The 25305-nt window shown below is 40.6% G+C and overlaps 1 protein-coding gene across 5 annotated transcripts in view; it reads left to right on the top strand.

Moving 5' to 3' along the window:
• Positions 1 to 5138: 5138 nt before the first annotated feature.
• Positions 5139 to 25305, top strand: part of nucb2b (nucleobindin 2b) — a 68205-nt gene continuing 48038 nt past the window's right edge. For 2 of the 5 annotated variants that reach the window (XM_068046264.1, XM_068046263.1), the window contains exons 1-2: positions 5571 to 5633; positions 12464 to 12601. In XM_068046264.1, coding sequence (XP_067902365.1) covers positions 5586 to 5633; positions 12464 to 12601 — 186 coding nt within the window. In that variant the 5' untranslated portion in view covers positions 5571 to 5585. The other 3 variants (XM_068046267.1, XM_068046265.1, XM_068046266.1) reach the window with 3 other exon arrangements.

The raw sequence follows: 25305 nt of genomic DNA, 5'->3' as shown, positions 1-25305 counted from the left end.
GTTGGGATACAGTCATTCTCAGTAGACATTTTGCAACCTCAGATCACCGACACTTCACATTGTTTTATTCTGAACTTTGGTAGCATTATAAAATTCATTTTTGGAAAATCTAGATCATCCATGTAAAAACACAGACTATGATTTTCGTCGATGTAGTCTTTTGTACTATTGCACTGTTTCACATAATAGGTTATGACATTTTATTGAATGTTTATACTTTAGTCATTGTTTAGTTTAAAACAACCTATTTTCGTTGTTTGCCGTTATACGGTCAAGGGGTGTGTGAGATGGAATATAGGCATAATAGACTTAGTTAGGTAGAATTTAGAAATAGTTAAAATATTATACCTTTTAGAATTAAAGATTGAATAAATGGTCACGTTTTCAAGACTCACTGACATTCCCCTTTAAGAAAGGGGAGTTAAAAAAATCTCAAGGTCTCTGTTATGAACCAAAAACAAGTTGGGAAATCCATTTGTGTCTCTTGTCAGGGGCTTGGAAGGTAAACACACACATTGAAATATCCTGCATGACATCAGTAAGAGGTAGCAATAAACTTAATTGGTTTGTGGGGTTATTGATGCAGACAGGTTGGCTCCGGAGGTTGCTTTGGGGTGCCATGGAAAGAGTAATTCCAGATAATAATTCAATAAATGGAATAGACTTACAGGAACAAGAGGTCAAGTAAACACAATTATAAACATTTTGACCAAATAAATGCTCACAACTTCAAGAGCAAGAGAATTCCAGTAAAATATTAAGTGGAGATGGTAGTTAAAAATATGGATTTTAAAAAGCAAGAAAAACACACAGGAAGGTAACATCTATATGCTAAATGTCAGATGACACTTCAGAAACAGTATAAACAGGAGAGGTTTTGAAGCAAAGATTAGAAGTGTTGAATCCTCAACAATGCTTCTCAACTATGGGAAATTTAAGGTAAAAAGTTAACTTTAAATTTTGATGGATATTCTAAGATATTTTGCAGCAACATTAGCAAGGTTAAACTTTTGGATTCTATGTTAGAAATAAGAATATGCATTGCATCTTTTAGTAATATTTTATATTGTGATATACTTATCCACTTAGAAGTGCATTGCATGTTAAATTCTTTAATAAATCTATAAAAGTTAATAAATTGTCTCATGTAGTATTCTATATACAACAAAGAACCCCCTCTGCATCTCTTTAAGTAGAGAGATATGTATTGAAGAGTTCCCAGACCCTTATAATATCTGGGATATTTATGAATTATCCATAATTAACAGGTTATCCGAAAGATGGTAATATTCTCTGTTAGTTTTCTTTCTTTGAGGGAAAGCTTGTACAATTCTTTGGACCCAAATAAATGTCTGAGAATTTGTCTGGTTTGAACTTGATTAAAGGAGATTCCTAGGAATGTACTCCTGATTTGGTATAGTCCCTATAAGGGGTTAAAGTCATAAATCACTTCATCCCAATATCTAATTGGAGGAAATTTCTGAGTGTTGGATAAACAATCAGATAATTTAGCAACAGTGGAGGATTTGGGAGTGGTGGTGGTGTTGCTAGCAAGGCCAGAATCTATTGCCCATCCCTAATCACCATTTAAAAGGCAATGGTGATCCTTCTTGAACTGCTGTACACCATATTGTGAAGGTCAGAGTGCTGTTAGGTGGAGGGTTCCAGGATTTTGACCCAGCAACAAGGAAAGAATGGCGAAATATTTTTGATTTTGGGTAGCTATGGCTTGGAGGGAGATTTGGAGATAGTGGGGTTCAATGCCCTTATTTTTCCAACTAGTAAAAGGTCATGGGTTTGGGAGATGCTGTTGAAGAAGCTTGGGCAAGTTGCTGCAGTGCATCTTGTGGATGGTACACACTGCCAGCACAGTGCACTGGTGATGAAGAGAGTGAATGGAGGGAAAGGAGCAATTTATGTACTTTACTTCTGGAAAAGCTTTTATGAAAAGATAGCAAAAGTGCAGGAAGCCTTTTTTAAAATTAGAAAGTGACTGAATTCTTTGTTGTTCTTTGAGAGTTCTGATGATCCTTTCACAAGTTCACTGTGGTGATACATAAACCTGACTGCAGAATGAAGTTATGCTGACTCTAAAGTCAAGCGCACGCGTATTTGATGAATAGCAGAGATGAATTTTGCTGAACTTTCCAAACCATAGTTTAAAGTGGTAGATGAGGTGCAAATCAAGCAGATTGCTTTGTCCTAGATGGTATTGAGCTTCTTGACTGTTGTCACAACTGTACCCAGCCAGCTAAGTGTAGAATATTCCATCACATAGCAGGTATGAGTGTGTGGTTATGTTACTGGATTAATAATCCAGAGGTCTGGACTAATCACCCAGACAGCACTGAGTTCAAATACCACCACAGCAGTTTAAGAATCGGAATTCAATTTTAGAAATCTGGAAGTGAAAAGTTAGTATCAGTAAAAATGATCACAAAGTTATTGCATAGTCATACAAAAACACATCTAAGGTGGTTTAGGGAAGGGAACCTGCCGTGCTTACTGGATCTCACTCATGTGACTCCATAGCAATGGTCTAAAACATGAGACACTAGCAACCCTTGCTCTCAATGTGCCATACATTTTGCCACTCAAGCCCAGCCCCTGTGCATCAGGGCCTGTGAGATCCACTGGCAATGTCACAGGCGATCACACAGAAATATATAAGTTGAAGTCATAACAGTCTAAAAAAAAAAATTAGGAAAGTACAGAAATGAGGGGAAAAAAGATGTGACAGAAATAAAGCTTTAAAAAATTTTGCTTAGTTCATTTCAGTGATACAAAATCACTATTAATGTTAAAAGCTATGCCTGACATCTGAATAGCATTATTTATGTAATTTTAGGAAATCCTTCAGGGGTGGTATATGATGTAAAATTCAATATCTGGCTGGAAAAAGGCCACAAAATTTCCTGATCTATCAACATTCCAAGGTTCAATTTCAATAATCTCCTTTAATGTAAACAATGCAATTGAATTATCATCAACAGCTACTAGTGTAGAAGTAATTCAACTCCATTATCTGCATGTTCTCATGCTTTTATAGCCTAATTTCTCCATTTGAAATACTGATCACTGGCAGTTGACATTCCATTTTTCTTGTTTTATTTCGAGCTCTACTTCCCTCCCAGTGAGTCTTCCTATAATTCCAAAGAACATTCTTCTAAAGTCTGATGCAACCATACTTACAGTAATGTTATAGTTCAGCCATGTTAATTACACAATCAAATCTGACTACTAGACCTCATGTTCATCCCCCTTCAGTTCACTAGTCACTTTTTAACCATTCTATTTCTTTCCTCCTCTCCTGAACGAATTCTTCCTGGTCTATGCTCAACTTTCATCAACAATGCTTGAGTACTTGCAAAAATGTTTATTCTTCCTGCATAAGCCAAATAAATATCAGCATGCTGTTTGACCACAGGTGGCATCACAGACAAACCCAATTTGCCTTCTGTTGATGTCCACACACTTACCTTTTAAACAGTTACTGGCACAGCAAACAAGAGTGGAAAACTTGGCAAAATTTAAGCTAAAATAAAAGCAAAAAATATTGCAGGTGCTGGAAATCTGAAATGAAAACAGAAAATGCTAGAAATACTTAGCAGGTCTGGCAGCACCTGTGAAGAGTGAAATAGAGTTAACATTTCAGGTCTGTGACCTTACATCAGAAATTTTCTGTCTCAGCTTGAAAATCACACCAAACCACCCAATTCATGTGTCTGGGATAGAAGCGTAGAAGGCTATTCAGCCATCAAGTCTGTGCTAGCTTTTTCAAAGAGCCATCCAGTTAGTCCCACTGTCCCAGTCTTTCCCTATATATGTTTTCTCCTTCAAGTAATTATCCAATTTCCACTTGAAGACTACTATAGAATCTGTATCCACCACCCACCCAATCAGGCAGTGCATTCCAAATCCTAAGTTTTTCCCCACACACCACTTCAGTTTCTAACACCACACACTTTAAATCTGTGCCTTCTAATCCTTCAGCCATTGGAAACAGTTTCTCTTTCATAATTTTAAACATCTTTATCAAATCACTCATTCACTTTCACTGCATGAAGGCAGCGGTCATCTAAAACACTTTCATCCACAGACCACTGAGTTGGGCAAAAGGACCCCATGGACGACCTACCAATCTTATTCCACTCACCTTCACTGGTCACCACAAAAAAAAACAAATTCATGGGAACTTATGGAAACTTTAAATATTTTGCAAATAAATGTAATATTTATGTATTTTAAATAGGTGATTTATGTAATACTAAGAGATACTAGAGACAATACTACCAGAGAACACTTTTATTTGAAAAGTTTTAATGTTATAAAATCACAATAGTCTAACACTTATCTTAAATCTATATTAATCAAACAAAAACATAAATTATGCTTACAAAACTACGTTGTTGCTGCTCGCAATTTATGACGTTTTATGCCATACACACAGGAGCTAGTCTGGCTGTGTGAAGGGGTTGAGTTTTCGAGCCTCCTCGCTCATATCCACCCGCAGACCAAACTTTGAGGACCACTGGTCTAAGGAATGAACAAATTCAAGTTAGAGCCAGCATTAAAGCTTTACACTTTCTTCATCTTTGAAATCCTGTTGTGGATTTAGTAAATGAACTCTTAAAAGGTACACAGACTGCCAATCAATTTTGATGATACTAATTCTAATAGCAGAATCTGTCTAATGTCTTTCATTATTAAATAAGACCACATCTCAAAATGTTTGCAGACTGTACGACTCTTACTATTCATATAAATCCCTCCAAATATTCAATTAATGTTTTATAGCTAACAAAGAAATACACCCAACTTCTTCACTCTCAGTCTTTAGCTACCAACAAAATGCAGCAAGAACACCCTCCCTCTTACCAAAATAACGTCATATCCCCTCCAGGTGGAGTCTGATCCCCGAACGCCACGTACGTGGATTTATTTTCGCCTCTCAACCAACCCTGCTGTTAAATCACGCCCCATCTCCCGATCGACAGCCAAATTACCCAATGGAAATTAGGGATTATTGTAAGGCGGGGCCCAGAGGTGGCGCTTAGCCAATGAGAATGATAAGAGGCGTGATCTTGACAAGAGGCGTGCTCTATCTGAGATAGTGCTGGGGTAGGTTGCAGCATTTGATTGAGCAGTGGTGTGTTGACACAGTAGGTGTTTGTCTTTTAAAGGGTCGCGGTGGGGACTGTGGTTGTGTATCTTTGTGCAGAGTAAATTACGGGAGAACCGCTCTAACCTTGATTCATATATTCAGCTTAGAAAAAGAGAGACTTCATTACCCAAAGTCCTGTCTGAAAGTAGGAGGTACCCAGATATCAGGGTAAGGAGCAAAGCTACACCGTTACAATGATTCGTTGCATAAAATTTATTTTGCTACTAATAACTGTATCTTCGTGTGATGAGCCGTCTGTTTTGGATTTAAAGTTATTAAACCAGCTGTGGACATCAGGTGATTGTCTCGTTCTTTGCACTGTGTCTGTTCCTCATCTGATGGTACATTATGATGGCAAAGTCTCTGCTCAAATCGTGAAACATATGTTTGTGGTGTACTTTATTCTTTTTCTGCAGGTTAAATGTCAAAATGTTTCTTAATTCCATTTCACACTTTTAAAAGACTTAAGGTATGAATTTAACTTTTTGTTGTATTTGTAACCAAGGTTTGTTAAAGGCTTTCAAATAATGACCAAAATAAATTTCTGTGGTATATCAAGTTGTATAAAATTAATGAAAATAAATTTAGAACACCTAGAAATTAGAGTGCTGATTCTTAAATGCCATTAAGTATTCCTGTGTATAGCACAGAGTTATAAATGCTATCTCTTGATTGAAATGTTCTGCATCCCAATGCTGTTAAAAACATTCTGCTTGTAATTTGCACCACGTTTTGTAGAACTAAGTTTCTGGTATGTTTATATATTATAGGTACAGGTAGCAGAATGAAATTACATAGTTTAATTTTTTTTCATCAATTTTGTAATATAGTAATTATGGATAAGTAAGCCAGTGCACTTTGTAGTGTTTATAGGATTGTGTTTCAGCACAGATACATGCTCTGCAACATTTTATCCAATTTTCAGAACATTTGGTGCACTCTGGAGAATGCTGGTCTGAATAGTTTTGTTTGAGATAATTGTTGAATACAGCTTGTGTACATAGTCTTAATATAGCCATATTAAATAAATGTCTCAATTTTCATTATATGGGACCCTGTGCTTGCAAAAGGAGAGTTTAGACAATGCAGCAATCACCATTCCATTTTTCTTTGCCTGTAACACTGGTAACTAGACGTTTCTCGCTGACAAATGAAGTGAAGTTAGTGTTTCCAGAATGCATGATCAAAACACTAACAGAAATCCAATAAGTAAACATACATTGTGACTTAATGGGCCAGAAATTGCTGCAATGCCACATCTCTCAGCAAATGCTTTGAATTGGATTTTTTACCCTGCCCTTCAGATTGTACTACATTGGTACCAAAGATTGCTGGAAATGTGAATTGTTAATGCACAGTGACAGCAGAAGTGAATGCCAGGTCCAATGGTCTATGTTCTTAACCGATTAAATGTAAGGAGGGAGAAAGAAACGGAGTGGATAATGGAGAAGGAAATGCGGTGAATTGGAGTGTCATTAGATACAGAAAGAGGTGGGTGGGGAAGGGAGGAATAGAGTAGAAAAGTAAGAAAAATATTTTAAAAAATCCTCTAGGAACAATTTACAACCTGTGGGAGTGACTCCATATCTCATTGTTCCCTTTGTGACCCTTCAAGGCAGAGTGATATGTCAGGTCATTAACAGGGTCCTTCCGATATGAATTATCAGCCCTAAGTGGCTAAGGCAAGACTAATTTGCATTAATGGCATAAATCCAGCTATTTTATAACTCTCAATGGGGACTTTCCCACCAAGATGGTAACTTGTGCCCTATCTGTTTCTTGCCACAAATTGCTGCACCTCTTGCGCACTAATAATGGCAGGTGCCATGAACTCACTAGTATTTTCCAGCAATTTCTGGGCAAATAGGCTGTCTAATATAGTTATCTGTATAGTCAGATTGCTAGAAAACATTAGAAACTGCCATGCAATATTTCCTTTTACCATGGATTGTGTTTTTTTAATATATATATGATATATATAAAAAAAATTTATTACACACATATACAATGTCTGAGAGTACGCTTGATTTAAATGGTCTCTGTAGCTTTGATACTGCAGTCTACATATTAATGCAAATTGGTCAATATTATTTCCAGTTTGCATAATTTGGATAAAGGGTCAGGATGCTTGCTAGTTTCTACAATTGCCCTTTTCTCCTCTTCCTAGTTTCACCAGATGAAGGCACTGGATACTGCAAAGGCTATGGGCCCTGACAAAATTCTGGCAATATTGCTGAAGACATATGTTCCAGATCTAGCCGCACCCCCAGCCAAGCTGTTCCAGTACAGCTACAAAACTGGCATCTACCTGGCAATGTGGAAAATTGCCCAGGTATGTCCTGTCCACAAAAAGCAGGACAAATCCAACCAGGCCAGTTACTGCCCAATCAGTCTACTGTCAATCAGCAAAGTGATGGAAGGTGTCATCAACAGTGCTGTCAAGTGGTACTTTCTCAGCAATAACCTGCTCACTGACGCTCAGTTTGGGTTCTGCCAGGGCCACTGAGCTCCTGACCTCATTACAGCCTTGGTCCAAACATGGACAAAATAGCTGAACTCCAGAGGTGAGGGTGACTGCCCTTGACATCAAGGCAGCATTTGACCAAGTATGGCATCAAGAACCTGAACTGGACCAGCCACATAAATACTGTGGCTATACGAGCAGGTCAGAGGCTGGGAATTCTGCAGTGAGTAACTCGCCTCCTGTCTCCCCAATGTCTGTCCACCATCTACAAGTCAGGAGTGTGATGGAATACTGTCCACTTGCCTGGATAGGTGTCTGGGCCTTCTATGTGCTTCACATACAATTAGTCACTTTAGAGTGCAGTGATTGTTGTTTTGCAGATAAAAGAGAGATGATTTACCATTTAATCTGTTTTCAGTGATGGTGGTTGAGAACTTGGTCAAGGCTTTTCTTGTATTATTACCTCGGGCTTTATCATCTTTGTATGAATTGTCGTGTGAAAGTATAAGTTAGGAGCTTGGCTTGTAGGAATTCAACAAAATAGTGTTCAGTACTAAACTGTTGAAGTAAGTCATCAAAGAGATAGCAGAAACTCTGGCCACAATTTTTTTTTATCCTCCAGAAATATGTACCTTGTGTTTTGAGATTGGAGCGTGGTTGATGTAATTTCCTTGTGCAAGAAGAGTCCAAAGGATGATGTGGATAACTATAGATCAGTTAATCTACTATCAGTTATGAACAAGTTCTTAATTTGAGATGAAATTAATCAGCATTTAGAAATGCATGTATTAATTTAAGGCTATCATGCTGGACCTGTTTTTAAGACAGTTCTCATATTTAACCTGTTTAACAGAGTTTTCTGAAGAAGTGACAAATTGAATATATAGTAGGAATGCAATAGATGTAGTGTGAATGGATTTTCAAAATGCATTTGACAAAGTTCCTGAGAAGATGTGGGCATTTAATACAATGACATCAGCAACTTTAATTTATTTAGCACCTTTTTTAATGTAGAAAACCATTCCCCGTTGCTTCAGAGGCATAATCAGACAAAAATGTATGTTAATACGAGGAGAGATGAGGAAGGGTGACCAATATCTTGGTCAAAGAAGGGCCTTAAAGGAGGAGCAGAATATGGAGAAGCAAAAGGATTGAAGGATGAGTTCCAGACCTGGTGGCTTAAGTCACCTGATCGTGCAGCTACTAATGGTAGGGCAAAGGCAGTGGGGTATGCACAAAAGTCAGAGTAATGAGAGTTATTTGGGGAGGGTTGTAGGGCTTGAGAGGGTTACAGAAATGGGGAGAGACAAAACCATGAAAGAATGTCAAGTCCAAGCAATGAGAATATTAAATTTGAGGCTTTGGGGGACAGGGATCCAATGTGTGCCAACACTGGCAGAGCTGATGGGTGGGTAGGTTTTAGTTTGGGATCGAATAATTTTGGATGAGCTGATTATGGAGGATGGAGAAAAATGGGAGGCATGGTGTTGCCACCTATGAGCTAAGTGTAAGTCGAAGTCAGAAGTTAATGCCATTGTCCATAATAAGATCAAAGACGGCAAGGGTCATTTTCACGGGTGAATAGACATTTTGAAGTGAAATGCAGAACAAGGTGGTGATTGGTGTTTTGCTGGCAGTATCCAAGGTAGTAGTAGTGTGTGGGGGCAAGCAGGACAGGAAGGAGCTTGGTAATGTTAACTCCCAGTAGGTGGGAATGTCAATAAGAGGGAAGGGTGAAGCAGTTTGGGTTGCTGCTCATAAGGAGCTAGTGACGGGTGCCTCAATGACCCTTTGGGGAATGCCAGGAGAGAGGCAGAAAGTAGCTGTGGACATATTCAAGTGGGATTCAGACTTCAGTAGTAGGTGAATATGAAGATGGAGGAGTAGAGATTAGGGGAGAGGCTGGGGTGATTTGGATTCTTTTAGCACATGTAAGTAGATAAAGCCATTTTGTAAAAAAAAAAGGCAATCGAATTTTGGACTTTAAAAACAGGGGCATAATGTACAAGAGTAAAGATGTAATGCTGAATTTGTACAAATGTTGGTTAGACCACAATTAAAGTACTGTGTACAATTTTGGATCTTTCATTATAGAAAGAACATTAATGCCAGAGAGAGTGTATCGTATGGTGTCTCCAGGGTGCTGTCCAGGATGGGAAACCATTATAATGAGAGACAAGATATTGGGGTTATTTCCCCCTGCAGCAGAAAAGGTTAAGAAGGGACTTAATATTTTTTCAAAATTATGCAGAGGTTTGGTTTAATGATTAAGGAAATACTATTTCCATTGGGAATCAATGATGAAGGATAACCAATTTAAAACTCTCACTTAATAGATTGAGAATACTTGCTGCAAGAAATTACTTTATGGTTGTTGGAATATAGAGTGCTTTGCCATGGGGCTGTAGTTGAGGCAGGGATCATTACATCTTTTAATAGAAATTGGATATATATTTGAAGCAGAGGAAGATACAAGGCTACGGGGATACATTGGGGCAGTGGGATTAACTTTGGGTTACTCAGTGGTGCGGGGGAAGCCAACACAAGACACGACGAACCAAATGACTTCCTGTACTGTATATAAATATCTTTGATTCAGTGATTCTGACTGTGCCACACAGTTGTCTAAGTGTCGGAATAGCTGCCATGTGTTACAGATCCAAAAGAGTTCAGATATTGATTTGGAAATTTGCAAACAAACACAACTTGTTCCTGCCTACTGAGTTTCTTTGCATACTAACACTTTTTTAGTTTGTGTATATAGATTTTGTTTCCAATTTTATGCTTCATCTCAAATATTTCAATACATTTTTAAAATTGCTTGGGGCCATTATCCTTTGAATTATTTGCTTTTTCACAGCTTATTAGACCAAATTGTTCTTTAAGGCAATTCCATTGAATTTGACATCAGAAATCCAGCTGAAATGAAATTTCATATGTTGAAGTATTGTGTGGGAGCTAAAGAAATTAGTATAGTAATATATTTGCTGCAACTTTGTCAGACTTTTTTAAAGTTTTTTTTTATATACATGTTTTTGTATCAATTTTGTTTTAATTTAGTTCATTCTCAGGAATTGGTAATCTTTTCACCTGTTACTAATTGAGCCCTGAATTGATATCTTGGGATAAATTATTTCTACATCAAATGCTTTTAAGTTGAGATATTTATGGAAGTACATCATTGTACCTATAAGTCACAATTCCGAGTTAGTATTTGCATAATTGCTCAGATGATCTAACTACTTTGGCATCACATTGCATGAAACAAGCAATAGCTACAGTGATCATTTGCCTTTATATAGCATGGATGTTGAGTCAAAGATAGAAATATTACAAAGGCTGACCAGAAGCTTTATCAAGGATCATTTTTAAAGAAGTTGGAGGTGAACAGGTGTAAAGGTATAGAGAGGGAATTGTAGAGCATGGAACCTGGTGATTGAAGCATGTCCACCAATAATGGGGTGAAATAGAGGAGGGATGTTCAGAAGGCCAGAGTCAAAACAATTGAGGTTTTAGGGGGTGATGGTGTTAGAAGAGGTTGCAATGATAGGGAGGGGTGAGGCCATGAAGTGATTTGAATACTAGATGTGACATTTAAATTGCAGTTGTTGGGACTGGGAATCCGGGTGAACAGGACTTGGCAGCTGTAGGATACAGCTACAAAACTTTGGATGGGCAGAGCTTAATGGAATGTGGAGGATGGGAAACTGGCAGGGAGAACACTGTAATAGTTTAATCTGAAGGTTTATTGGCATCGATGAGAATTTCAGCAGCAGATGGGCTAAGTTAGGAATGGAGGAAGGCAATGTTAAGAAGGTTGTAGCAGGCAATCTTTGTGATCGAGATATGGGGGGTTGGAAACTCTGCTCAAGATCAAATATGTTGCTGAGGCTGCGAACAGTCTGAATCAGCTTGAGATGATGGTTGGGAAAGAGGATGGAATCAGCGACAAGGGTAGGGAGTTTGTGGCAGGGGCAGAAGATGGCTTTGGCCTTCCTGATGTTCAATGGGAGGAAATTACAGGAAAAACCCACTACCTTATCCAGGCAGTTATTTTCACATATAAGTATGGACCATGAGTGCGAAAGGCAAACCGGCATCACAACTGAGTCCAGTGTTATCCATAGGTGCATGCTTACTACCAAGGGTTACTGATTTGTGATTACAAATGGTAACCTCACTTTTCCTTCTTCCCCAGCCCAGGAGCATTAAAACCAATTATTATCCCTGTATTACTATCTTGACAGGGATCCCACTTGGGACCTTCTGCATCTGTATAGTTCAGTTCCATACTGGATTGCATACTTCCCATTTAAGATAAAACTGAAACAGCAGTAAATCTGCTGACTTCTTGGGTCCGCTTGAATTTATATGGGTTTCTTTTATGCTAATTTTCAATGAAAAAGGTTCGGATTTTGGACCTGTGAATTTTTTTACAACTAAGTGGAGAGTATGTTCTTGTAAGGTTACAGTTACAATATTATTGCTTCATACTACTGTATTGTTTCAACAATGTGATATCATGTACTGGACATTGTTTTACAGAGTACTTCAGTGCAATGCGTAACCAAGTCGAAGGGCACACCTGTAATGGCTGCCATGTTTATATTGATGAACAAAACAATTGTATTTGGAGCAGTGAATTCAACAGGGGTTCAGTGATGCTATGTGAATGTCAATTTTCTGAATTAACAACTGCTTGTGATGGTTTTAGGAATGATCATGCAGCATCCTTTTCGCTACTTAGTTGATTTAATTTAAATATTCCAGTTGAGAAAATAAATTTTGAATTGTTATGAGGAAGATCTGATATTGCTTTCCTTTGTACACTGTAGATGCCTTGGAATAGTGTATCAGTGTCTCACTGTTGGTTGCTGCTCTGTCTCCTTGTTGCTGCTGAAACTGTACCAATCGATAAAATAAAGGTGAACAAAATAGAAGAGCCAGTAGTGCAGGCTACGGATGAAAATCCAGTAAGTATTCCAATTGTTCCACAGGTCTGAAAAATAAAGCTATTTATAGATGTAGAAGGCTTGGTTGCAGTGGAGATGTTCAAAATTCTGCCTTGGTTTTGGGTTTGTATATGTTTGAGTAATGTATAAACTTGGGCCAGTAAGTGATCTGAGTGCATTGCCCTTGATATCCAGGCAGCATTTGACAGAGTGTGGCATCAAGGAGCCCTAGCCAAATTGCAGTCGATGGGAATCGGGGTGGTGGTGGTGGGGGGGCGGGGAAACTCGCCACTGTTGGAGTAAAACCTAGCATAGAGGAAGACGGTTGTGGTTGTTGGAGGCCAATCATCTCAGCCCCAGGACATTGCTGCAGGAGTTCCTCAAGCTAGTGTCCTAAGTCCAACCATCTTCAGCTGCTTCATCAATGACCTTCCCTCCATCATAAGGTCAGAAGTGGGGCTGCTCACTGATTGTACAATGTTCAGTGCCACCATATGTACAACACTCTGGACAACATTCAGGCTTGGTTTGATAAATGGCAAGTAGCATTCGTGCCACAGAAGTGCCAGGCAATGACGATCTCCAGCAGGAGAGAATCTAACCATCTCCCCTCGACATTTACCACATACACACACCACATTGCTGAATCCCCCACTATCAGCATCCTGGGGGTTACCATTGACCAGAAATTGAACTGGAGCAGCCACATAAATACTGTGGCTACAAGAGCATGTGAGGCTGGGAATTCTGCGGTGAGTAAACAGTCTCCTGAATTCCCAAAGCCTGTCCACCATCTGCAAGGCATAAGTCAGGTGTGGAAGCATTGTGAACTGTGAGGAGGATAGTGTAGAACTCCAAACAAGTTGGTGGAATGGGCAGACAGGTGGCAGATGAAGTTCAATGCAGAGAAATGTAATGTGATTAATTTTTTGGGAAGAACGTGGAAAGACAATATAAAATAGAGTACAATTCTAAAGGGATTGCAGGAGCAGAGGGACCTAGGTCTATATGTGCATAAGTCATTGAAGGTGGCAGGACAGGTTGAGAGAATGGTTAATAAAGCATGCAGTATCCTAGGCTTTATTAATAGGGGCATAGAGTACAAGAGCAAGGAAGTTATGTTGAATTTGTATAAGACAATAGTTCGGCCTCAGCTGGAGTATTGTGTCCAATTCTGGGTGCCACACTTGAGGAAAGACATGAGGGCATTGGAGAGAGTACAGAAAAAATTCATGGGAATGGTTCCAGGGATGAGTAATTTCAGTTATGAAGATAGATCGGAGAAGTTAGGACTGTTTCCCTTTGCGAAAGCTGAGAGGTGATTTGATAGAGGTATTCAAAATCATAAGGGGTCTGGACAGAGTAGATAGAGAGAAACTGTTCCCACTCATGAAAGGATCGAGAACAAGAGGGCACAGATTTAAAGTATTTGGTAAGAGAAGCAAAAGTGGCATGAGGAAAAACTTTTTCATGCAACGAGTGGTTAAGGTCTGGAACGTACTGCCTGAGAACATGGTGGAGGCAGGTTCAATTGAAGCATTATAAAGGGAATTAGACAGTTATTTGAAAAGGAAGAATATGCAGGGTTATAGGGAGAAGGCAGGGGAATAAACTGAGGGAGTTGTTCTTTCAGAGAGCCGGTGCAGACACGATGGGCTGAATGGCCTCCTTCTGCGCTGTAACGATTCTGTAATTGAATACTCTCCACTTGTGTGGATGAATGTGGCTCCAATGACACTCTGGAAGCTCAACCCCATCCAGGACAAAACAGCCTGTTTGATTGACACCCTATCCACCACCTTAATCATTCACACCCTCCACCACTGATGTACAGTGGCAGCAGTGTGTACGCTACCCAAGATGCACTACAGCAACTCTCCATGCCTCCTTTGACAACACATTCCAAACCTGCAACTGGTTCCACTTAGAAAGACAAAGGCAGCAGATGTGTGGGAATACGGCCACCTGCGAGTTCTCCTTGAAGCCATCAACATCCTAACTTGGCAATATATCACCATTGTTGCTGGATCAAAATCCTAGAACTCCCTCTTTAACAGCATTGAAGGTATACCTACACCAGATGGACTGCAGCGGTTCAAGAAGGCAGTTCACCACCACTTTCTCAAGGGCAATTAGGGATGGGCAACAAATGCTGGCCTTGCCAGTGATATCCACATCTCATGAAACAAAAAAAAACCTTAATTAGTTATATAAGGTTTTATTCCCTTCTCCAAATACTCATGTTAATTTTATAGGAGCTATCTAGTGTTCCATTAAAAGTAACCAAGAACACTGAGCTGCTAAGAATAGTACATCTGATAGTGAAGGAGTAAATTCTGATATAAGTAAATACAGTTTCCAAGGGATCAAAATCTTTTGTGTAATGGGTGCATACGTGTCCCTGTTTCAAGTTGTTGGAAGCAATGGTTGCCAATTCTATTCATCCTGAGACACAGTTTGCAGGGTTTTGCAGGTTGTTTTGGATATGTGCTATGGGGGGAGAAAAAAGCAAATCATCATTGCCACTGCAGGATGTAATGCAGTGTAAAATGACTGGACTTCTGCCACTGAAGACCTGTAAGCGGCCTTCAGGGATTGGAGTGTGTCAATCTGCTAAGTCTCTGGGGAGGGGGAGATGCCTTTCCCTTCTTCCAAATTTTTTTTGGCACAGTTTATATTCCACCTGTGACAGAAACCACACCTGCCAAAATGAGACACATGAATTTTGTCATATGGAAATTATTTTTGAACATACTGGACATTGAACAAACTTGCTTAAAAGACCACAGAACAGTGGCTGAAAACATAGCTGCACATTTGTATCATAAAGGACAGTGGCATAGAGAGACAATGGGAGTACTCCCTCATCTAATTAGCCAGATGAGTTTTGTCAATAGTGATGATAAAGAGACATTGAGAGTCATTGAGTCAGAATCACCTCCCCCCACCAGCCCCCACCCCACTGAAAGTGTCTGAGCTTGGAGGAATCCGCAAATCTCATTGACGAGGCTGCTTAGGGGGTTGAACCCCCTCTGCATCTGTGGGGGTTGAACTCTGCTCCCCCTCACACCAAGCGTGCCCCTAGCTTTTGCTCATTTGTTTAAGTACTCAGTAAGCACTTCCATATTATTTCATGAACCTGTTGAAAGTCTCAATGGACCCAGTTTGACAATCACTGGCCTCGGCTTTCTGATTGGGGTGTGGGAGGGCTTCTGGCAAGGTGGGATTTCTGCCAGCTCTGCAGATGTCTCCCCGACATTGGCCATAAATCCAAAATTAGGGTTCTTAGCATGTTGAAGTGGACTCCCAGCTTCTGCCAGGGAATCCCGCCAAAATCAGGATGAAATCAGCATTAGTAGGCCACAGAGGCCTGCCATTGCATGAGGCTTGCAGTCTCTCGGCTGCCAGTGAAAAGTTTATTTCTTCATAATTAAAATTCTTATCCTCTTGGGGCCTGTAGATGGCATTGCAGAAGCTCTCTCCATAAACAACATTTCTTTGTGCTTTCACTGATCTTTGAATGGTAGGGTCTGATGGGTGGTTTCTGTGTCCAGAGTTCAATTGGAGCAAATAGTGGGAAATATGGGGGAGGTAGAGGAAGGGAGCTTCAAAGTTTGGGCCAACATCTCTGTCCAGTTTGTATATAAACTCTGTGTATTGTTACTTTGTGATCTTAATCCAAAGTGGTGACTAACTGCGTAAAATTTATTTTGTTCTAACGTTATTGTGCCTTCAAGGGAGATGAACTTCCTTCTGTGAATAACCTGTGAAAAGTGACTTGTCAACTCTTTTTTTTGCTAAAATTATGGAGAAGGAATTTTCTCCACAGAATCAATATAACGAGATGTGTCTCACATCTTTAACAGGCGAGACGTTGCAGTTTTACTTTTGTTCTTATGGCAACAACTATTACTCTTTCTATACTAAAACTATGCATTAATAAAATTGAACTTCCAACTATATTGACCATTTTAGGGTAAATTTGGCTGCATCTCCTTATTAACCATCTCCAGGTTGTCTGTATTGCAGGATTTGAAATTGTACAATTGTGACCATTGTAAATCTATAAATGTATGATGAATAGGCTAGGGTTATCAGACAGATTTGCTTCCTCACTGCCCTTCTATCACATGCACAACTGAAAAATGGGTTGGAATTTCATGCCCAGATTCGCTGCTTTAGCCTTCGCTGTTCTGCATTCCAGTGGGTGTCTGCAGTGATTCACTTATGTGGTCGTTGTCTTCTCAGGTTGTTTTCATCATCTGTAACTAACCTTATGTATATTATTTCTATTGTGTAACAACCAGGTGAGAAAGGAGTCCAGGGTTTACTCTCAGCCTTCACCTGGTCTTACTGTAACAGGGTTTAATTTTAAACACACCATTCTTTTAGCTCCCCCTTAGTGAATACTTGTTCACTGCTTTTGAATTATAAGGCAAAGAAACTAACACAAACAGGTTTCTTAGGTTTAAAGAAGAAAGGTTGAAATTTATTAAACTTAAACTCTAATTCAGTTAACGCCTATGGATACACGATGCACCCATGCATATGCGATGCAAGCATGCAGATAGAGACAGAAAAGAGCAGAAGAAAATAAAGTGGCAAAGTTTGAGGCCATCTCTGAAGAGGGTTTTTGTTATGGTTCTTCGAGCTCACTGTAGAGTCCTTGATTGCAGCTAGATCTTGCTCTTGTTAGGGGCCCAGTATCCTTAAACCTTGTTTACTGTAGGAGACCTTTTTCTCTTGGGGTTCATGTGTCTTCCGTAGATTTGGAGTTCCGTGAGAAAGAGTTGGGAGCAGACGGTCTTTTTTTTTCAAACTGTTTGTGCAATTCAGAAAAAAACAGGATGCCAAGCAGGTGAGTCACGTGACCAGATGGTCTGACCACGTCTGTTTGTGGATTTAGCCATCCCAGCAGTCATCCTGAAATTTGAGCTGCCTCACCTTCAATGTCTGGTGCTCAAAGTCCATTGTGCGTTAAATTGGATAAGGGAAGTAACCCCTTTGTCTCCCCAAGCACTGTCTGTTAGTATGCAAATGTTCTGCCAGCCAAAGGCTTGGTGATTATTTTTTTAAAACAAGTCCTTTCTTCACTTCAGCAACAGTTTTCAAATCAATGTTCATATGACAAAATTAATATACCTCTTTCTTGGCAGGTCATGGGGGGTGGGGGGGGTGGTGGAAGTCTGCATGGCAATCGTTATATTGCTATTTTCCTTCACACGTATTCCAGGTCAAGAATTCCAATCTTGCTCCTTTTTGTTGTTCCCAGAATTCAATAATGTGGCTTTGAGGGCTGCTTTTTTCTACAAAATGTTGGTTGATGCATGCAAGTTAATTGCTATTAACTGGCATTGCTTGCATAGAGTGGGATGAGAAAAAGGCAGCATGAGGAGTTTTAATGTGGCTAGTTGTAGAAACCCGAGCATTTAAATCATGGGTGAACTTTGTTACATCTTTCCAAAGAGCTGCACAAACTAAGTTAAACTTTCTGAAATCCTACATTTGGAATAATTTACACTTTGTAGTTCCTGCAGTCAGCTCTTCCTTACAGGTACAAAGCAATCGAAAAATATTGTGTATTTCACCTCTCCCTCTCCAAGAATAGACCATTTTGCACTAAATTTCCAACTTGTCAAAACAAAAACTTGCAATTATGTAGTGCTTTTTACAATCAGTAGATGTCTCAATGTGCTTTACAGCCAAAGAAGTACTTTTTGAAGCGTAATCACTGTTGTAATGTAAGAAACGTGGTGGTCAATTTGCGCACAGCAAGCTCTTGTCCCTCTCCCGCCCCCCCCATAACAGTTGAATTAATTACTTGCCCTCTTACCACACCACCCCCAGCAAAACACTTACCTTGTCCAGCTGATCTCTGCTCTCCACCGCCCCCCCCTCACCAAGTGCATAAACTTTACACGACAACCCTTCCCACCATCCCCTACACTAATGATACGACTTTGACCCCGTGTAACGGTAATTAATTTGTTTATTTTAATGAATTTAGATATTTAAATGGAGTTGCTGTCGCCAAGCAGCGGGCGGTGGGGCTGCCACGAGACCTTTCCACCACCAGCAATATCGGGCTGGGCCATCCTGGCTTCGAGGTCCATGGTGGGCCTTTTCTGGAGGCATTTTCTGGGCCCCCCCCCCCCCCCACCACTGCCACAACCCCGGACGTCAGGGGGGGTCGGTAAAATTCAGCCCTTTTATTTTTCATTTTTCTCTCCAACTTGTATTTTGACATGCCAGTTGGGCAAACTCTAGGTTCTCATTTGCAACCCAATTTTGAAATGAACCCACCCATTCATTTGAATATTGGAGCAATTAGACCTCCGAGCTACAGCTTCATTTTGTTTTACATCTTTAGTTTCTCTCATAAAATCACATTTATTTGCCATCCAGAGGACATGCTAAGATACAGGTGCAAATTATTCTTAAAAGACGGTACAGGAACGGAACCAGAATGTGAATTTGATGAGCAGATTCCAATTCGCAAAGTTTCCTTGCGTTTTTTTAAGTCCGAATAACCTACCCTCTTCCTCCCTATAAAGTTAACTATGAGACAGTGTGGCCTTATAGGAATGCTAAGCAGCAGTTTTTTATTCATTAATGGGCTGCTGGTATCGCTGGCAAGGCCAGCATTTATTGCCCATCCCTAACTGCCCTTGACAAGGTGGTGGTGAGCTGCTTTCTTGAACTGCTGCAGTCTGTGTGGTGAAAATGCTCCCACAATGATGTTGGGTAAGGAGTTCCAGGATTTTGACCAAGCGACGATGAAAGAACGGCAACATATTTACAAGTCAGGGAGGTTTATGACTTGGAGAACTTGGAGGTGGTGTTCCCATGTGCCTGATGCCCTTGTCCTTTGAGGTGGTAAAGGTTTAGGAGGTGTTGTGGAAGAAATCTAGGTGAGTTGCTGCAGTTCATCTTGTAGATGGTACACACTACTGCCACTTTACATCGGTGGTGGGGAGAGTGAATTTCTAAGGTTGTGAATGGGGTGCCAATCAAGCAGGCTGCTTTACCCTGGATAGAGTTGAACTTTCTTGTGTTGGAATTGCGCTCATCCAAGCAAGTGGAGAATGTTCACCAATCACACTCCTGATTTGTTCCTTGCAGGTGGTGAAAAGGGTTTGAGGAGTCAGAAGGTAAGTTACTTGCTGCAGACTATCAAGTGCCTGACCTGCTCTTGCAGCCACAGTATATGGCTAGTCCTGTTAAGATTCTGGTCAGTGTTGACCCCCAGGATGTTGATGGTGGGGAATTGACAATAGTGATGGCATTGAATGTCAAGTGGTGGTGTTGGAAATAGTCATTGCTTACACTTCGTATGATGTAAATGTTACTTGTTGTTTTTTCAGCCCAAGTTTGAATGTTATCCACGTCTTGCTGCATGTAGGCATGATTGCTTCATTATCTGAAGAATTGCAAATGGAACTGATCATGGAGGAGTATTGTTTCATCAACCGAGGGAGAGTGGTAGGTGGTAATCAGCCCATGCCCATGTTTGACCAGATGTCATGAGACGTCGTGGGGTCCGGAGTCAATGTTGAGGACTCCCAGGGCAACTTTCTCCCGACTGTATGCCACTGTGCCATCACCTCTAGTGGGTTTGTCCTGCCGTTGGGACAGAACATACCCAGGGATGGTGATAGTTGTGTCAGGGACATTGTAAGGTATGATTCAGTGGATATAACTATGTCAGGCTGTTGTGTGACTAGTCTGTGGGACAGCTCCTCCAAAGTTAGCACAAGTCCCTAGATGTTAGTAAGGAGGACTATGCGGGGTCGCCAGAGCTGGGTGTACCGTTGTTGTAGTGCCTAGGTCAATGCTGGATTGTCCGTCCAGTTTCATTTTCTTACACTTTGTAGCAGTTTAATACAACTGAGGAGCTTGCTAGGCCATTTCAGAGGTCATTTAAGAGTCAACCACATTGCTGTGGGTTTGGAGTAGCATGTAGGCCAGACCAGGTCAGGACAGCAGATTTTCTTCACTAAAGGACATTAGTGAACCAGATGGGTTTTTACAACAATCAACAATGATTTCATGGTCACCATTAGACTTGCTTTTAATTCCAGATTTATTCATTAAATTCAAATTTCACCATCTGCCAAGGTGGGATTCAAACCCATGTCCAAGTGGTGTTCAATATGAAGAAGCACTGATTCCTCAGTTTAGGGAGGGTGGTAGGTGGTAATCATTAGGAGGGTCCATTGTCTGTTTTTGACCTGATGCCGTAAGACTCCATGGGGTCTGGAGTCAATATTGAGCACTCCAAGGGCTATACCACTGTGCTGCCAGCTCTTGCCAGTCTGTCCTATCTGTGGGATAATACAGGGATTATGATGGAGTCTGGGACATTTGCTAAAAGGTATGATTCTGTGAATATGACTTTAGTCAGGTTGTTGCTTGACTAGTGTATGGGACATAATTTTGGCACATGTCCTCAGATGTTATGAGGAGGACTTCGAAGGGTCGACAGAGAAAGCTTTAACTTGGTGAAATAAACACTTTAGTTGAAGGTAATCAAGTGAAAAGAACATCTAAAAATGATTTGGCTAGAAAGTATAGTCATCAATGACAGAAAAAAACTTTAATTCAGTGGGAGTGTGAATAAGGGCTAGGTGTGCCTTTGTCATGTTCGTGTCCAAGTCCGATAACTAGGTCGACACTGGGTGCACCATCAGTTTTATTCTTAATATACATTATTGCAGAAGGATGATGCATCTGAATGGCTTGACACGCTATTTTTTTTTAGATGGTAGTTAAGAGGTAAACTCATTGCTGTGGTTCGGGAATCACATCTTGGCCGGACTGGGTAAGGACAGCGAGTTTTCTTTCCTGAAAGACATGAATGAATCAGTTGCGTTTTTAAGACAATCTGGTAGTTTTATGCTCGCCATTGCTGATACTAGCCTTTAATTCCAAATGTATTTAACTAACTGAATTTAAATTTCCCAAATGCCTTGGTGGAATTTGAACTCGTGTCTATGCTGTGCCATACCTGTGAACTTTGTTGACTTACCTGACCAGTCACAAGGTAGCAGTTCCACAATATAAGTCACATAGGGGATGATAGCATAGTGTTATGTTAACTCGTAATCCAGGAAACTGGATTAATGATCTGGAGAGATGAGTTCAAATCCCACCATGGAATTTAATTTCAAATAGTAAATAAATTCTGGAGTAATAAGCTAGAACCAGTAATGGTGAGCATGAAACTACCACATTGTCATTAAAAACCCTTCTTGTTCACTGATGTTCTTTTATGGAAGAAAATATGATCTTACCTGGTCTGGACGATGTGACTGCAGCCCCACAGCAACATAGTTGGCCATTAACTGCCCTCTGATATTGCCGAGGGAGCCACTCAGTTAAGGGCAATTAGGGATGGGCAATAAATTCTGGCCTTGCCAGTAATGCCCACATCCCATGAGTGATTTTTGTTTTTCAAAACAATCCCTGCTCTAAGATTGCATCATCAGTGAACAGCCCCACAGAAGATCCACTGGAAAGAAAAGTGGTATGTCCAGCATGCAATTTCTGTCAGACTGAAAATTTTTGTGTCCCTTTTTTAAAAAAGTATAAAGTAGCAGTACACAAAGTACCACAACAAATCAAGATACTTTAAGAGCCGGAATATTTATAAGCTCTGACTGACCTACCAAACTTTTTTTTAAAAGAAAGTGGAGGAAGTTTCATTTGTGACCTGTGGCCTGAAGATCAATTAAATTTATCACTGACCTTGCCCAGTGTTTACTTCATAGCAGTTAAACTTCATGGCTTCAAAGAGATGCAATTTCACCTGGGGAACAGAATAATACATTGTACACTGAATACAATCACAATTTTGTTCTTGCAGAAGCCATTTGATTTTTTTTATATTTGTTTCATGGGATATGGGTGTGGCTGGCAAGGCCACCATTTGTTGCCCATCCCTAATTGCCCTTGAGAAGTGGTGGTGAGCTGTCTTCTTGAACTGCTGCAGTTCATCTGGTGTGGGTACACCCATAGTGCTGTTAGGGAGCGAGTTCTAGGATTTTGACCCAGTGACAGTGAAGGAACAGTGGATATATTCCTAAGTCAGGATGGTGTGTCGCTTGGAGGGGTACTTGCAGGTGGTGGTGTTCCCAGCACCTGTTGCCCTTGTACTTCTAGGTGGAAGAGTTTGCATGTTAGAAAGGTGCTATCAAAGGATGCGTAGTGAGTTGCTGCAGTGCATTTGTATATGGTAAACGCTGCTGCCACTGTGCATCAGTGATGGAGGGAGTGAAGGTTTAAGGTGGTCGATGGGGTGCCAATCAAGCAGGCTGCTTTGTCTTGGATGTTGTCAAGCTTCCTGAGCGGTGTTGGAGCCACATTCATCTTCCAGGATTTTGATGCAGGGACAGTGATGTATGTTGAACTCAGGATATCTGTGATTTGAAGTTGATATTCCCATGCACATGCTGCTCTTGTCCATCTGGTTGGTGGAGGTTGTGAGTTTGGGAGGTGTTGCTTGTATGGTACGAATGATATTTGACTCGTATTAGCCAAAGCCTTGATATTGTTCAGGACATAGTGTATGTGGGGATATCTGTTGTTAAGACCAGGTGAGAAAGGGGTCTAGGGGTTCCCTTTCAGCCTTCACCTGATCTTACTGTAACAGGGTTTTGTTTTAAGCACACTGTTTTTAGCTCCCCCTTGGTAAATCCCTGTTCACCACTTTTAAATTTATAAGCCAAAGCAATGAGCACAAACAGGCATTCTTAGGTTTAAAGCAGAAAAGTAAAATTTATTAAAACATAAACTCTAATTTGGTTAACGCCTACGGATACACCCCGTGCCCCACGCTAGCATGCATACACGATACACACATGCAAATAGAGACAGAAAAGAGCAGAAGAAAAAATAGTGGAGAGGTTTGAAGCAATCTTGCAGAGGCGATTCACCAGGATGGTGCCTGGGATGGACATTTAAGCTATGAAGAGAGGTTGGATAGGCTTGGGTTGTTTGCGCTGGAGCAGAGAAGACTGAGGGCTAACTGATCAAGGTGTACAAGATTGAGGGGCATGGACAGGGTGGATAGGGAGCAGCTGTTCCCCTTAGTTGAAGGGTCAGTTACGAGGGGTCACAAGTTTAAGGTGAGGGGCAGGAGGTTTATGGGGGATTTGAGGAAGAACTTTTTTTACCCAGAGGCTGGTGACGGTCTGGAATGCACTGCCTGGGAGAGTGGTAGAGGCGGGATGCCTCACATCCTTTAAAAAGTACCTGGATGAGCACTTGGCATGTCATACCATTCAAGGCTATGGGCCAAGTGCTGGCAAATGGGATTAGGTAGACAGGTCAGGTGTCTTTAATGCATCGGTGCAGATTCGATGGGCTGAAGGGCCTCTTCGCTGTATTCTGTGAATCTCTGAAGAGGGGTTTTTGTTACTGTGCTTCGATCTTGCTGTTGTCCTTGCTTGTAGGTAGATTTTGCTGTTCGTTGGGGCCCAGTATGCTGCTTAAACCTTGTTCACAGTAGGAGACTTTTCTGTCTCGGGGTTCGTATGTCTTCAATGGATTTCACAGCTGATGAGAGCAGACATGAGAGGCTGCGGCAAGGCAGCCATGAGAAGTCTTTTCAGTCCCGGAGCCAACACCTTTCCGAGTACAAATTCTCTGGCAAGTTTTTTTTTTTAAAAACCCTGCAACAGTCAGTTGGGCATGTGACTAAACTGGTCTGACCACGTCTGTGTGTGTATTTGGCCATCTTTGCAGTCAACCTGGAATGCGAGCTCCTCCACCCTCAATGTCTGGTAATCAGATGTCCATTGTGGATTGAATGTGTCAGGCATGGTCTTTTATCTCTTAAGCACTGTCTGTAAATATGCAAATATCTTTCCAGTCAGGGGTCCATTTTTTAAAGCAAGTTCTTTACTCCAGTAACAGTTTAAAAATCACTGAAATGAATGTGCCTCATTCTTGGCAGGTGGGGGCCTGCATGGCACTGTACAAATAAATGTTTACAATTATTTTGTTTGTTGTGCTTAATGGTGTGTTGTTTTCTGGGGTTCAGCTCCAGTGACTTATTGTTTGGTGATGTGCAATGTAGTATGTAACCAACACAAGGGAGCTGAATTCTGCAGACTAATGAGATTATTGTCTTCTCTATCTGTTAGTCATAAGGGTCTGGCATGAAATTCGTTTTGTCTAGTTTTAATTTAATTCCTAGTAAGCATTGATAATTGGAATTATTCCTTGGAGAGAGGTTGTTATGGAAAAAAGAATGTCACATTGGTCCAATATGGGATGCTGTTCTGAAATTGGTGTGGGAGAGCAGAGGGAGTTTTATTTAGTACAGTTATAACTGGTCTGGGAGCGTTTGACACTGGATACCCAAAATGGAATGAGTTCCATTTCTTGACATTAACTACCATCAGTTTAATGGCAACAAAATGCAAAAGACAAAATTCGTCCACAAGAATGTCAGGCTTTTGTGTGGTCTTATTACAATGTTATTTAAAAATAATCTTCAACTCCTAATAACCCATCAACTCCTCTTTGCTGACGATGCTGCTTTAACATCTCACACTGAAGAGTGCCTGCAGAGTCTCATCAACAGGTTTGCGGCTTCCTGCAATGAATTTGGCCTAACCATCAGCCTCAAGAAAACGAACATCATGGGGCAGGACGTCAGAAATGCTCCATCCATCAATATTGGCGACCACGCTCTGGAAGTGGTTCAAGAGTTCACCTAC

This window comes from Heterodontus francisci, chromosome 14, assembly GCF_036365525.1.
Source record: "Heterodontus francisci isolate sHetFra1 chromosome 14, sHetFra1.hap1, whole genome shotgun sequence".
In the NCBI taxonomy this organism is placed as follows: domain Eukaryota; kingdom Metazoa; phylum Chordata; class Chondrichthyes; order Heterodontiformes; family Heterodontidae; genus Heterodontus; species Heterodontus francisci.
This window is presented reverse-complemented; position numbering and strand designations above follow the sequence as displayed.